Source organism: Triturus cristatus, chromosome 4_1 (assembly GCF_964204655.1).
Source record: "Triturus cristatus chromosome 4_1, aTriCri1.1, whole genome shotgun sequence".
Classification (NCBI taxonomy): Eukaryota; Metazoa; Chordata; class Amphibia; order Caudata; family Salamandridae; genus Triturus; species Triturus cristatus.
Window position 1 is genome coordinate 1031860449 of NC_140585.1, and position 12808 is coordinate 1031873256.

General features: G+C 41.1%; 1 protein-coding gene across 3 annotated transcripts in view; it reads right to left on the reverse strand.

Annotated features, from left to right (window-relative positions):
* Nucleotides 1–3368: 3368 nt before the first annotated feature.
* The window catches only part of LOC146856006 (metabotropic glutamate receptor 8), a 2429629-nt gene continuing 2420189 nt past the window's right edge, over nucleotides 3369–12808 (reverse strand). For all 3 annotated transcript variants that reach the window (XM_085653966.1, XM_085653965.1, XM_085653967.1), the window contains one exon: nucleotides 3369–4054. In XM_085653966.1, the coding sequence (XP_085510092.1) occupies nucleotides 4005–4054 (50 nt within the window). In that variant the 3' untranslated portion in view covers nucleotides 3369–4004. The remainder of the gene's footprint in view (nucleotides 4055–12808) is intronic.

Sequence of the window (12808 nt, forward strand, 5' to 3'; positions counted from 1 at the left end):
GGGCTCACCAAGTCCCTCAGTCACCCCACCGGAAGTGCCGAGAGAGGGCAGCGGGAGGCAGTCCCTGTCCATAAGAAACCCAGTCAAGGCATCACCAACGCATCGTCACTAGGCACTCCGGCTCAAACAGGGACTTGTTCCAACTCCCGGAGCCAGAAGTATGGTCTCCGGCCAAACCCTGTACCGAGTCAGAAGTTTAAGGACTTTGTGTGTACTTCCCCCTGAGAATGCCGGCTATGATAGACATACAATAAAGAAATGGAGGGATGTAGAGAACTGTCCGGGCACTTCTCTACAATGTTGCACTACACGCACTCCTTGGGGAGGGCTCATCCCGAGGAGTTAAATAAACACCGGAAGACCGCTTGTGGTCCTCCAGCAACACGCAGTAACCAGAGTGGTGTGTATTTATTTCTGCCCTGCGCTAGGCCGAAATATCGTATGCCGCGCCACAGAAACGTTGTCTGTTAAAATGAAAAATACAATTATTGAAAAAATAGAATGCTAAATTTTATAGCACTGCTAATAAAAAAAGGTGAAGTAAAAACGTGTACAAGAAATGTTGAATATAAAAAGCACTTGGGAATGTTGAAAAGTAACACTATGAATAATAGCTATATATACCCTTGATTAAGGTAAAAATACAGTGGCTGCCTGCAGATAATCATCAAGTTTGACTATAAATACACACAATACTGATTACAGTGGACACTCAAGTGTACAGAAGCACACAGGTTAGCATAGTAATATTTACAGTACACGAACATACACACACACATACATACACAGTTTTCTAAGGTATAGTAAAAGGTAAAAAAACGTAATTGTGGCGTGTTTTGCATTTTCATTTTGAGATATTAGTATCATATAAGAGATCCATAGAAAGCTTTATTGAGCACAATATTACGATTTTTTTCTGTTTCACAAAAATTAAAAGATTAGATTTCTTTGTACAAGTTCAATAAATTTTACGTCGGACCTAATAATTTATTATAAACATTTTCTTTGGAAACTTATTTCCTTTCGCGTTATTACAGTTTCATGCAGTGTTTTAATATTTGGAAGGCCTCATTTCTAAATAAAACTTGAATGTGAAATTAATTTTTATTTTAGATACAATATGTTGGAGAAAGCTTTGCCTTATCTGGAACTCCTAATTAATGTCATACAGTGGCCTTTCTACATGCTTGTCATTTCATACTTCCAGGACATTCTTATGCTCTGTCTGTAATTGAAGGAGTTCTGCACATGTTTAAATTGAAGAGTGGTGCATACTTTGCGATTTCAATCTATACATACTGACATTAGCCCAGTAATAGTGTCATTCCTGTACTGATATCAGCTGCATGGTTTCAGCGCAAACAAAATGTGACATGTACTCATTCTATAGCTGCTGCGGTGCTTATTTTTTACATTATGAAGATTTCTTATAAGTTGCAGCAAACTCTATAGACATATATAGGCAAGGTCGGCAAGCACAGCACCAGTAATCAATTGTTTTCTAGTGGGCCCTCTGGAAGAGCTGTGAATCCTTTAGAAAGGATGGAATTGAAAACTGGTACATACACCAACCAATTGGATCATCCATTTAGAGCCTGCAGAAAACTTCCTTTTTCCCCAAGCTAAGGTCCAACATCCAACTGCCAAGCAGAAAGACAATATGTCTGCCTCCTTTAAAAGGCAGCGCTGAGGAGAGGATCTGCCTAGTAGTGGTTCCATCAAAAAGTTGATCCCAGTGAAAAGCCAGACAATCCACCACAAACAGTTAAAGTGAAAGGTGCAGTGTGCTGCCATCTTGAGCCACACAGTGATAGATTCCAAAGGGTTCATTCAACAATATTTACAAAGTTTTAGTCAGCAAATTGCATCAGTTCGAACCATGATCAACATGATCAACATTGGAACAAGATATAGATTTCACTGTAGTAATAGTAAGAACTGTAAGAAAAACATTCTTATTTCTCTTTAGACTAGTCATGAAACTTCCCCCGACAACCAATTCAGAGTGCCATGAAATCCCACAGACTTCAATCTGCGATATCTCAAACTTAAGCCTCGAGGGCGAAAGCTGCCCTATTATCACTTGCAGGGCCACTCCACCCACCTCTCCAGGGGACATATTTATTAATAGTGTGTATCAGTAATGTGCTACAAAAGAGACACAAACCAGAATAAAATGATTTGAAATTTACTTTCCAGGGCAAAACTAGTTTGGAAAGCTGCCTGAAAGTAATGTAAATCGAGGGTATTAGCTGCTGTGCATTACTTTGCATCGAGGGTGCATTCCATGCATGGTACATTGGTATTCTCATGCAACCACCCAAGGTTTTGGCACAAAGCCCTAGCTATTAACAATAATAGACAGGGTTTCCTGGTGAACAAATAACGCCTCTTTTAGGTAGAGATTGTATTTCTCCAAACAATTTCGACTTTGTATGTGTGTTGCACTGTACAGCAAATATCCAAAGTGAGAAAAGTTTAAAAATTTGTATTGGCATGGTATTCTGTACTGTAAGGGTACATTCCCAGTACAAAACCTGTGCTAGACATGACACCAATAACTTTGCGCTATCGTGCACAGTGTGTGTTTGGTGATAGGGAGGCTGATTGTTTGCCAGTGCTAAGTAGAGAACTGTGCTGTCCTGCTCTTGCCCTTTCATGCAACACAGTGCAGCAACAATGGTTGATGTGTTGCATTGCATGACTTTTTAGAAAGTCTACTACTAAATCTGGTTCCCTCTCTGACGATTGGACATCAGCAAATGACCCCATGTATGGTCTGAAAGAGTACTTGGAAAATGGAGATGAGCACTGTCTATGTTTCTGTGTTTGTGCATATGCTATGCATTGTGAAAGACAAAGTAACTCTTAACTGTTCAACATGTGATTCATCCCTTACCTAGTTAGACATAAACCTGATTTAACAATTACATGCAACTTATACTTTGACCAACATTGAACACAAAGTGTAACAATCATCATTACAAAAAAAACACAAATAAGAAATTATTCTGGGAAAGCACAACATTGTATTTAAGAAAAATAGACTTGCCACCCAATTTAGGATTTTTTTTTGGCAACTCACTATGTAATGTAAAAAGATGAGCACAATTGTGTCAAAGGGATGTTTCTCCAAAAATATTATACCTTGCATGAATAAATCCCACCAGAAATTGTAATTCTTTAGAATACTTTATACAAATAATACAATCTTCTTAAAAAATAAGACACATTTACACTGCATTCCTTGATGAAAAGATTGTTCTTTGCGTATTCAGTAGATGCTTGCTGCAATATCTGAAATAAGCCAACATTTTGTAATGCTTCTGTGCTTAAAATACGTTCAAAACTACAACGAAACAAGTCTCAACATTTGCAAAACATTCCTTTATTAATAGAAATAAATTTTTGTATAAAAATCTGCATGCGTCAATCATTGCATTTATTGTAGCACAACCGAGGGCATCGTCAATCCAGTCAGCCATTACAAGGAACAAACTCATCATTTTTATACAAGTAGAACAAGATGGGTCAGGAATGGAAGTTCTCACAATCACATAAAAGTACTTAGTTACAAGAAAACATCTGACATGGTTTATTTTAACAGTATTTTTAAACAGCTAACTTTTTAAGTTTTCCTTCAGTAATTTCCTTCCACACGCGAACAACTGGTTATTTTGTGCATTTTCATCTCTCCTTATATTCCAAAAATGTTTCCTGTCCCTTAACCGCTCAAACATTGTCCACAATTCAAAAACCTTTTTTTTCTGTGAGTAGTTGTTTGTACTTCTGACTTAAGTGTGAATTGTTCGCTGAATCCTTTATCTAATGTTTTCTAAAATTGTGCAAGGTCCAATAGTTTGTCTCCTTTGAAAATCATTAAGTTTGAGACTTTCGGTTCGTTTTTGAAGTTTATACCCAAAGACACTGCATTTTTTGGTGTTCTTCTTTCTTGGTGTGCTCATCTGTGAAGGTGGTTCGGGGAGATGATCCTCTCTCCCTGTTCAGGTTGAATGATTGCTATAACTGATGTACGTTGTCTTCGTAGAAGAAGCTGCCCAAAAAAAATATAGAAGGTTAATGTTTAGTGCTCAACAAAATAACCAGTAACTTTTCCTGAAAATCAAAAGTTGTTTTTTTTCAATGCAAAAGCCAGTTTGAACAAGCATAGCAGAGCATGCAGTGGTTGCATCAAAGCATTCCCCAATTTATCGATTCAAGATGCATGTTAGAATTATGTTTTTATGTGTCCAGATCTCAATCAACGCAGAGCAGACTTATGTATATGTTTTTGTAGCAAATGTAGAGGCGATCAAAAAAAGTAGCTGGAAAATTAGGAGTACTTACTGCTAAATGGGAGTGGTTTAGGGGAATTTAGGGAAGGGTTTATGAAGGGTTAAAGAGGGGTTAGGAAGCAACATGCTTATTCAAACAAACTCTCACAAAAGAGTAAGATTGCTGCTATTCACAAACAACACTTCTAAGGTTACCACATTTCTAAATGACACACAATAGTAGTAAATGTACGCAAGCTCAGCCTTTGAGTAAGTTTAGCACCTCAAATGGCTTTACACAGGTACTACAGTGAACTCCCTTTGAAAACAATGGTGGCAGAAACTTGATAAAAGCCTGTAGGAATTCAGTGCCAAAGCTGTTAAGAACCATACTTAGGCCAAACAGTGAATGATCTCTGTACATGATTCAGGAATCAGAAATCAGAATCAGTACCCAAAATTCTTGACCAGCCTGTATCCAATCACTTCAAATTTGTCGACAATTTGGTATCATATTTAAAAAAGATTCTTGTGGAAAACTGTAGAACTACTGAGCTGTAACATTTAAAATCATTGCATCCAGATGGACTGAACATCACTGACAATACCAACTGATTCATGCATATCTCAAGAGAGCTCAGGACTACATTGAGTCCACATTCCAAATGAAACCTTCACTTATGATGCCTTTTGAAAATCTAGCTGTGTCAGCTGTGCAGCCACTGAGCAAACATTCTTGTATTACTTGAGAAAAGAGGAAGCTGAAATGTTGGTGTGGATATATATTTTGTTCTTTGGCAAGACTTACATCTAGTTTCGGAAGTGGATTTACATATGAATAATTCTACATGTGTAAATTCACCTTCGTGAATAGGGCCCATAGATTATACTGATTATGGGTCTCTTGCAAATCCTGAAAGTTTTCTCAAGTGAAAACATTCGCATTTCGCACTGTTTACTTGGTCTACATGCCATTGTAAATATTAATGTAAAACAAACATGTCATCAGCACAAACTATGCAATTCGGAAATGCTGGTGCAAGATTGCACAGATGCAATATATTGATCGCACATTTTATATCATTTTTTAATAATGTTTTAGTAGTCTAGAGAGGAGCTCTCAGCGAAATCTGTGAAGGCGTTCCAATGCTTGTGCTTTTAAATAATATCATGCCTTGGCAAGCACTTGCTCTGTGGTTTGTCAGGATGCATTTTTAAAACCTGATTTGAATTCACAAAGTGAAGCCCTGCCTTTTACAGGCAGCCCCGAGGACAGGAGGGATGACAAGGGTGTCAGTCATTGGAACCTATTCTGGCTTTGCAATTTAACATGCAATAGGTTTGTCAGTAGGTGATATTGATTAAATAGTATTGACCGAGCTTTCATGAGTCTCCAGAAGTTTACTTTTCTCCATCTCCAGTTATTAAATTGTACTGCACAAATTCTATGCACATGTTTTCAAACGGTGGCTTCTGTACATTTCAGTGGCACTTTTAATGTGTGAGTTTCCATTGCGCTGCGTATGCGCCAATTGCAAACTACTTACGGGCATGACCGGGATCATAATTATCCCGTATGATTCCATATTAGAATTATAAAAATGTGAAAGCAGAAGACATTCTGCATTCTGCATGGAGCTCCAAGTAGCACAGTGTCACTGAAAAAGTGTTTATATTTTGTAATTGCCCCCCAGGCCTTCCGGTTAGTCACTGTGCCTTGTTCACCTCAGCCTGTGGAAGTGTCACTGGTGGGCCTCACCTTCAGCTCTTTTCTTCTGATCTTCTGCCCTTGTCACTGAAACTGACCACCTCTCTTTGCTTCTTTCTTTCTTTGGAAATTGATTGGGTTGAGAGGGCAGAAGCTGCCATTTTTCCTTCATACAATTCCAGTAAAAGGCTTAGAGTCCAGCTGGTCTATTCTGGATGCTAAAAATAGTTAAAACTGTGATCATATGTGATCATGCAACAGCTACATGAAAACGTCCCCATATTTGGGAACAACATTATATAAATGTAGTTGTTAATTAAGTCTGAGTTCGGTTCTGTTGTCACAGAAATGAAAGTGGCAATCAGAATAGGATTTTACAGATGTTTTGAGAACTAGAAGGCTTATATTTATATAACTACAATGTGCTTGTCCAGAATGACCAAATATTATTTCTTACCAAATTAACAATGTACTCGAGGTGCACCCATTTTACACCAACACAATGCCATTAGCACACACCATCACTGCAACAATACCATACATTTGGCATTTAAATTGGTTTGCTAAACATACCTTGTAAAAAGACTGACTGAATGGGACTGATCAATTGCCCATCTCTATGACCTCAAGTATGGTTGGACTGGTAAAGGGTGTGATATTTATCTCACTCAATTATTCTGACTGCAGAGTTAAAGATTTATCGGATTCATACTAAGCACACAATTACAATTGCTGTCCTTAAAATAGGGCATCCATGCAGTTTGTGGTGCTTACTGCTTCAAACTCTACCGGTCCCATTATTTACTGGGCATTTTCGCCCCTATACTTTGGAGCCGGGAAAAGACAATCACAATTTAATGGCTGAAATAGATTGACCCAAAGCCCCTCCCTCTTTTATTTTTCCTATTTAAATGTGCTCTAAAAGATAGCTAAAGCTGTACTTAGGGAAGGCATGGAAAGGGGACAGGGCTATCTCTGTTAAATACCCATTACCTTTTAGTTAATGGAATACAAATGAACATATTACAATTCATAGTTTTTATTATGGTTTAGAAGTTGTAAAGAACATTGGCACAACGTGCATGTGTCATTAAAGAAGGTCATCCATATGAACGTTTACCCTTCCCCCACCAAAAAGCAGCAGTCCAGCACACACTGTTGAGCCGGATCCATGTTATTGGGTACACTGGCAATTCCAGATAGAGATCTGCTTTTTTTGAGACTGGTGTGCATAAGGAACTTTAACCAGACAAATTCCCCGTGTGTGAGATAGCTTGAAACAGAGTCCTGTGTTACTGTTTTGCTGTTACTGCTTGCTTCTCCCAACATGAATTGCAGTCATAGTCATGAAGTTGGCTTTAAAGCAGATCACTGCAACTCCCTTAACTCACCATCATTGCAACCACCTCCATCATTATTGAATTCAAAGCGCCACCTCTGTCAGTAAAAAGTAAAAAAAGTTCAGGGGTGAACCTGCCAGAAGGGCCAAGTCCAACACCTCCTCATCTTCAAAGTCATGTTTGTTAGGTCTGATGGAGAGACAGAGCATGTGGGGTCGTATTACATACAGTGCCCTGGGGGTGCATCCATTTTTGTCGCCACTGGGGCACTGAAGTATTTACGAATGAGCTGCATACGCTTGTACAGTCCCTTCTTTACGAATACTGCTGGTGCAATACAGTGCCGGTGCTATCTTAAGAGGGCATTCCCTTTGCCTCTGCACCTGTGCCATGTTGTGGACATGGGCCCAGAGGCAAAGAGGTATTCAGGGTAGCCACTAACTGTGAGCTACAAAAAGGTGATGCACTGTTAGTGCACCCCCTGCAGGACAGACTTTTCGAGTGGGTAAATGGCATCCCGTGGACCCAGAGACATCCCCCTGCGCGTTGTTGCAGTCACTCTATGCACCTACCTGCAGAGGGATCTCTGTCCCCGCTGTTTGTAGTGCAGGTGGGTGCCACCAGCAAAGTGAAAAAATTATTCTCAGCTCACCCCATTTTTAATGCACTGCCCCCAGAGCCGCCCCGAGATCATATAGGCCCTTGGGTAGTGCATTTTCTCAAATAGGGTGCACTGTCCCTGTATCCGCCCGGCTCACCTATATGAAGGCACACTACAGCACACACAGGCTCGATGCGCCCTCTTTGTAATTCGGGCCCAGAAGTAACTCATAGTGGCTGTTGTTCTGGGCATGGACGTCTGTGTGGTGCTTGCCTTGATGATTGTGTTTTTAAGTTTGTGAACCCGGGGAAAGCTCCCTGGAATTACGATATTCTGCATTGTTTTCTGTTCAATTATGGATTTGTCTTACTTTCCAAATATAATAATGTGAATAATTTACAGATATAAAAACAATGTTTCTAGCTCAAAAGGATCAAAAGTTAATATAAACGTTGCCAAATGATTTTCCACGCAGTGGCAGGTCTTTCCTATGTAGTGGCCAGTCACCTTTCAGTTGCTGGTTTCTGTATTTAGATGTTGAATTTATATTAACAAGGAAAACCTTTGCCCAGGTAGTGTACAAAAGGGAAAGTAGTTAAGTTAAGTAATAATGCACAACGTATAGGCAGTTGTTAAAGGCCTTCACCTTCCTTAGAAGGGCTATAATGATAGTACAACATCCAGCGCAGTGGGGTAAAACATTATCAACTAAAAATGGAGAACTACAAGGATAAACATTGTAGTGTTGGAACAGAAGCTTGTACCAGCCATTATTGGGCTCTGTGCCTCTCCATTGTCGTCAATGGTTCTCTCAATATTCCATTGTTTTACTGTTTTTTTCTCTTTTATAATAGATGTACAGTGCTACTGAATCAACAAAACCTCGTGGTAAGGAATAAAGTTTGCAAGATGCAAAAAGATACCTAGCATTTGGCGACAAAATAACTTGTCTACCCTGCATCCGACTAGATATATAGGGTATACAGGTTTATCACCCCATTTCATATCATTAAAGGCACTGACTCCAGTCCCGAACTTTTTACCCAAAAATAATTGATTTCAGGTGTGTTTGTTCTGAGTAAAATAGAATAGTGTGTTAGTCTCAATAGAAGGCTACAACACGCAGGGTGCATTAGGCTATCACACAAAAGTCCAGGAATGAAAACAGGGGGGCAGATTTACAAGAAACTGACGCATCTGTAGAGATGCGTCAGTTTCCCTGCGCCAGCCTGTCACACCCTTGTGCCACCATGGATGCGCTGTGTTTACAATACGGCGCACCATGGCACACGGATAGACAGATGCGTCAGAAATTCTGATGCATCTGTTGGCTCAAAAGTCACGCATTGCTAGAGTCTTGTTGCAAGCACGACATAACTCCAGCAATGCATGTTGAGACCTATACTCATTGTACTGTGTCACTCCTCATGCCTGCTTCAAGCAGGCGTAAGGTTTTGACGCAGTGGCATCCTAGAAGTGGCACAGGGAAATCTTGTAGATTACCCTGTGTCACTTCTATGAGGCTTTCCTGCGTGGGAACGCCCACCCTGCATGCATTATACCTGACGCAGGTATAATGTGCCGCAGGGCTTTACAACGTGATGCATCTCCCTAGATGCGTCCCGTTGTAAATTGGCCGCATTGTTTATACCGCTGCTGCATCACAAAAGTGACGTAAAGCGGCACAAAAGTGTCGCAAGGGACTTGTAAATCTGCCCCAGAGTCTGTAATGAACTGGAGGGAGGTGGTCTCCATGTGGAGTGCAGGAGCAGTTCAAATGAGATCATGTGTAGAGAGCACCCTTTAACTCTCCCCGTCAGCGGTGGGTGTTTGCCACCCATACTGCATTTCTCCATACTTGCATTTTGTGTCTTCCAAGGAAGAACATTTTCACAAACATAAATAAATTGTGCATCAGGTGAAATCTAGACAGTAATGTCGTGCTTCTATTTTTCAAAAAACAAACAGAACCGCACTCACCATGTATAAAAAAAATGTGGGAGTTAAATGGACCACTTTAATTTGCAATGCTGCTCCAGATGAGGTTATGGAAATGAGCGGGAACTACCTTGTAGTTAGATCAGATCTTTTGAAGAGACCTTTGAAGACTCCAATCTGCCTAGCTCTTTAGCTGTATAATAAAAGGTCTCGTCAGCAGGTACTGCGAGGACATCTTTAAATGGGTTGCAAACTTGGAACAAAGGGCCGTTAAGTGAAGAGCGTCAGGTGCTGCAGACTCCCTTCCTTCGGTATTTCCTACCTTGTTCATGAACTGCCGCGCGCAGCACCGATGCCAGGAGCATCTGTTTCATGAATTATGCAGTTCAGTGGTTTAAAGAAGACTAGGCAGAGAATTCATTATTTACGTACAGCTGACGAACCCTTGGTGGGCTTCACCTTTGATGACAGAAAAAACAGCTAAGGGTGTACTTCTTTTTATTTAATACTTTATCGGTTTGTGGGCGCGGGGAAATATACGAGTGCGCCTGTTTTATCCTGCGACTCTTTCAAGTTCCACACAGGCTGCGTTGCACAAGGAACATTCATTTATTTTCAGCTCCATATACCACTGTTATGCTCATGTCAGATTTGCATGTGTCGGGATACACAACTCAGAGGCAGGTTTTGTATCAAGTAGCATGAAATAACACCCCGAACATGCTTCGTAAAGTTTTTCACAAGCACCATTGGGACACATTTGCAAAGGTCATAGGAGACTATGCAAGACCCATCATCACCCTTAGAGAGGGCCGCCTGCACGACAGTTCACCAATAGAGGCCGGTGTCAGAAGAGAGGGGAGGGTCATGGGTGAAGACGACGAACAACAATAAAAGGAGAAAAAAATAAATTACCTGCCACCTGCAGCCGCCACATCGCCGACTTTTGTTCCCCTCGTGGCTCCGCTGCAGGCAGAGGCTCCCAGACTCCCCTGCAACCCATACTTGAGAGCAGCTTCAGGATTGGTCTGAGCGCCAGAGATGTGCGCTCCCAGGGAGACTGGGAGCCCGTGCTTTGCTGTCTCAAACCCAGCAACGCAGCTGGGTTGGAGGGAGCTTCACTCTGCATGACGCTTTGGCTGCCTGAGACGGCGGTCCAAACCAACATGCGCACTGATAACAGTGCATAGCCCTCCCAGAGGGTGCCTCTTATCGAAGACTCTGGGAAACGAAATACAATGATAATAAACCCAGTATTAACTTTTTATTCTTACCCAGCTGGCGGGGGGGGAGGGGGCACGCCACAGCGGAGGTACTGCCGCTGCAACTCACATGGTTGTTCGGATGGGCGGTGGCAAAACCATGCCATCCTCTCTATGACCACATGTGGTACAACCTTCAGGGAAGCCTCTTGCCATCAGCAATAATCCAATTTGTGTCTCGGCTTGTTAACCACATAAATCAAGGAGTGTTACTGATGACAGCACCAGGCGCATTGTTAGGCAATTGGCACTGCATAATAACAAGTGTAGGGAAAGATTGTTTATGTAAAGGAAGGTCCTTCCTGTACATAACCAAGAATTTTTTTTAAATGCCTTTTTTCAACTTCTTTGTGTGCTGCATTAAGCAGCTCACGCAGAAGTTAAAAAATGGCACTTCAAGATTGTTTATGTGCAGGAATGGGGACCTTCCTTTACATAAACAATCTTCCCCTGCAAGCAGGCACCCTTGCACTATGGTGCAAGGGTGCCTGCGTTGGCACTAAGCTGCGAAACGTAGCGCCAGCGCAGGGGAAAAGCAGGCATGCACGATATTCTTGTAAAGAAGGTGCAGCCGTGCGTTTTAAAAACTGGCGGAGCATGTTGTTAAGCCAAGGAGGCTAACTACACGCTCTGCCACTTCCCTTGTACATATGGACCAGAGTGCCACAAAAGATTAAACATAACATGTATTCAGGATATCACATCCTCTTCCTCTTTAAAAGAAACAACTAAACCCATAAGGCAGTACTTTAATCTTAAATGTAACGCAACATTCTGAGAGCTGTACCAATCCATGCTTACTCTGACCACACCAGCTCCCTGTCTTTTAATTCCTGTTGCAGCATTCAATCAATCAATCAATCAGGGAATTTGTATAGCGCACTACTTACCCGTGAGGGTGCATTGGCACCACCACCACTCCCAGACTCTTGTCTTTAATTGGCTGCATTCTTGATCTTAGCAGAAGTGTGTAGGTGAGTATCACACTCCCAGGGGTCAATAGCCACAAATGGGGCAACACTATAAAGCATCACAACTACGTAGTGTACCATTCCCCCAAGCTGCAAAGGAGGCCAATTGACTCGCACAACATGCAAAGGCTGACTGTACTCTCCAGCATTTGACTTCTAACTACAGCTTTCAATCGTAACAAAAACATCCACACACACACACACACACACCTTCATACACTTAACAGCCCATCTCTTGTCACTGTTGTTCATCATTGCCTGTGGTTTAGCAGGCATCATTCTGCATAACTCTTAATTTAATTCACACTTCGACCCACTTCTTCCATTTCATGAAGCAATGCAGTTGTGCTTCGTATTGCCAATATCTCTCTCAATGACTCGAAAATATGTTTTTGAGTTGCACAGTGTGACATTATGCAATATGCTCACAGTTGTGGATTTTATTCCCCTTTCACAGACAAATGACCTTTTTGCGCTAGTTGAATTGTTTCTTTCATAAATCTTTTGGGTCTTTCAAATTCACCGTTGCTCTCTTTGACAAGGTAGAATAGAAAACATTCCCTTGCTACATTGTGTATTGAGAAATCAATGACTTCAATAGAGTTAAGATTTGCTACGAATTTCATTTCGATCTACTTGTTGGAATAATCTATTAGCACAATGGCAAAGGACACATCATGAAGCAGAGAGTTCATAGGACCAATGAAACCAATA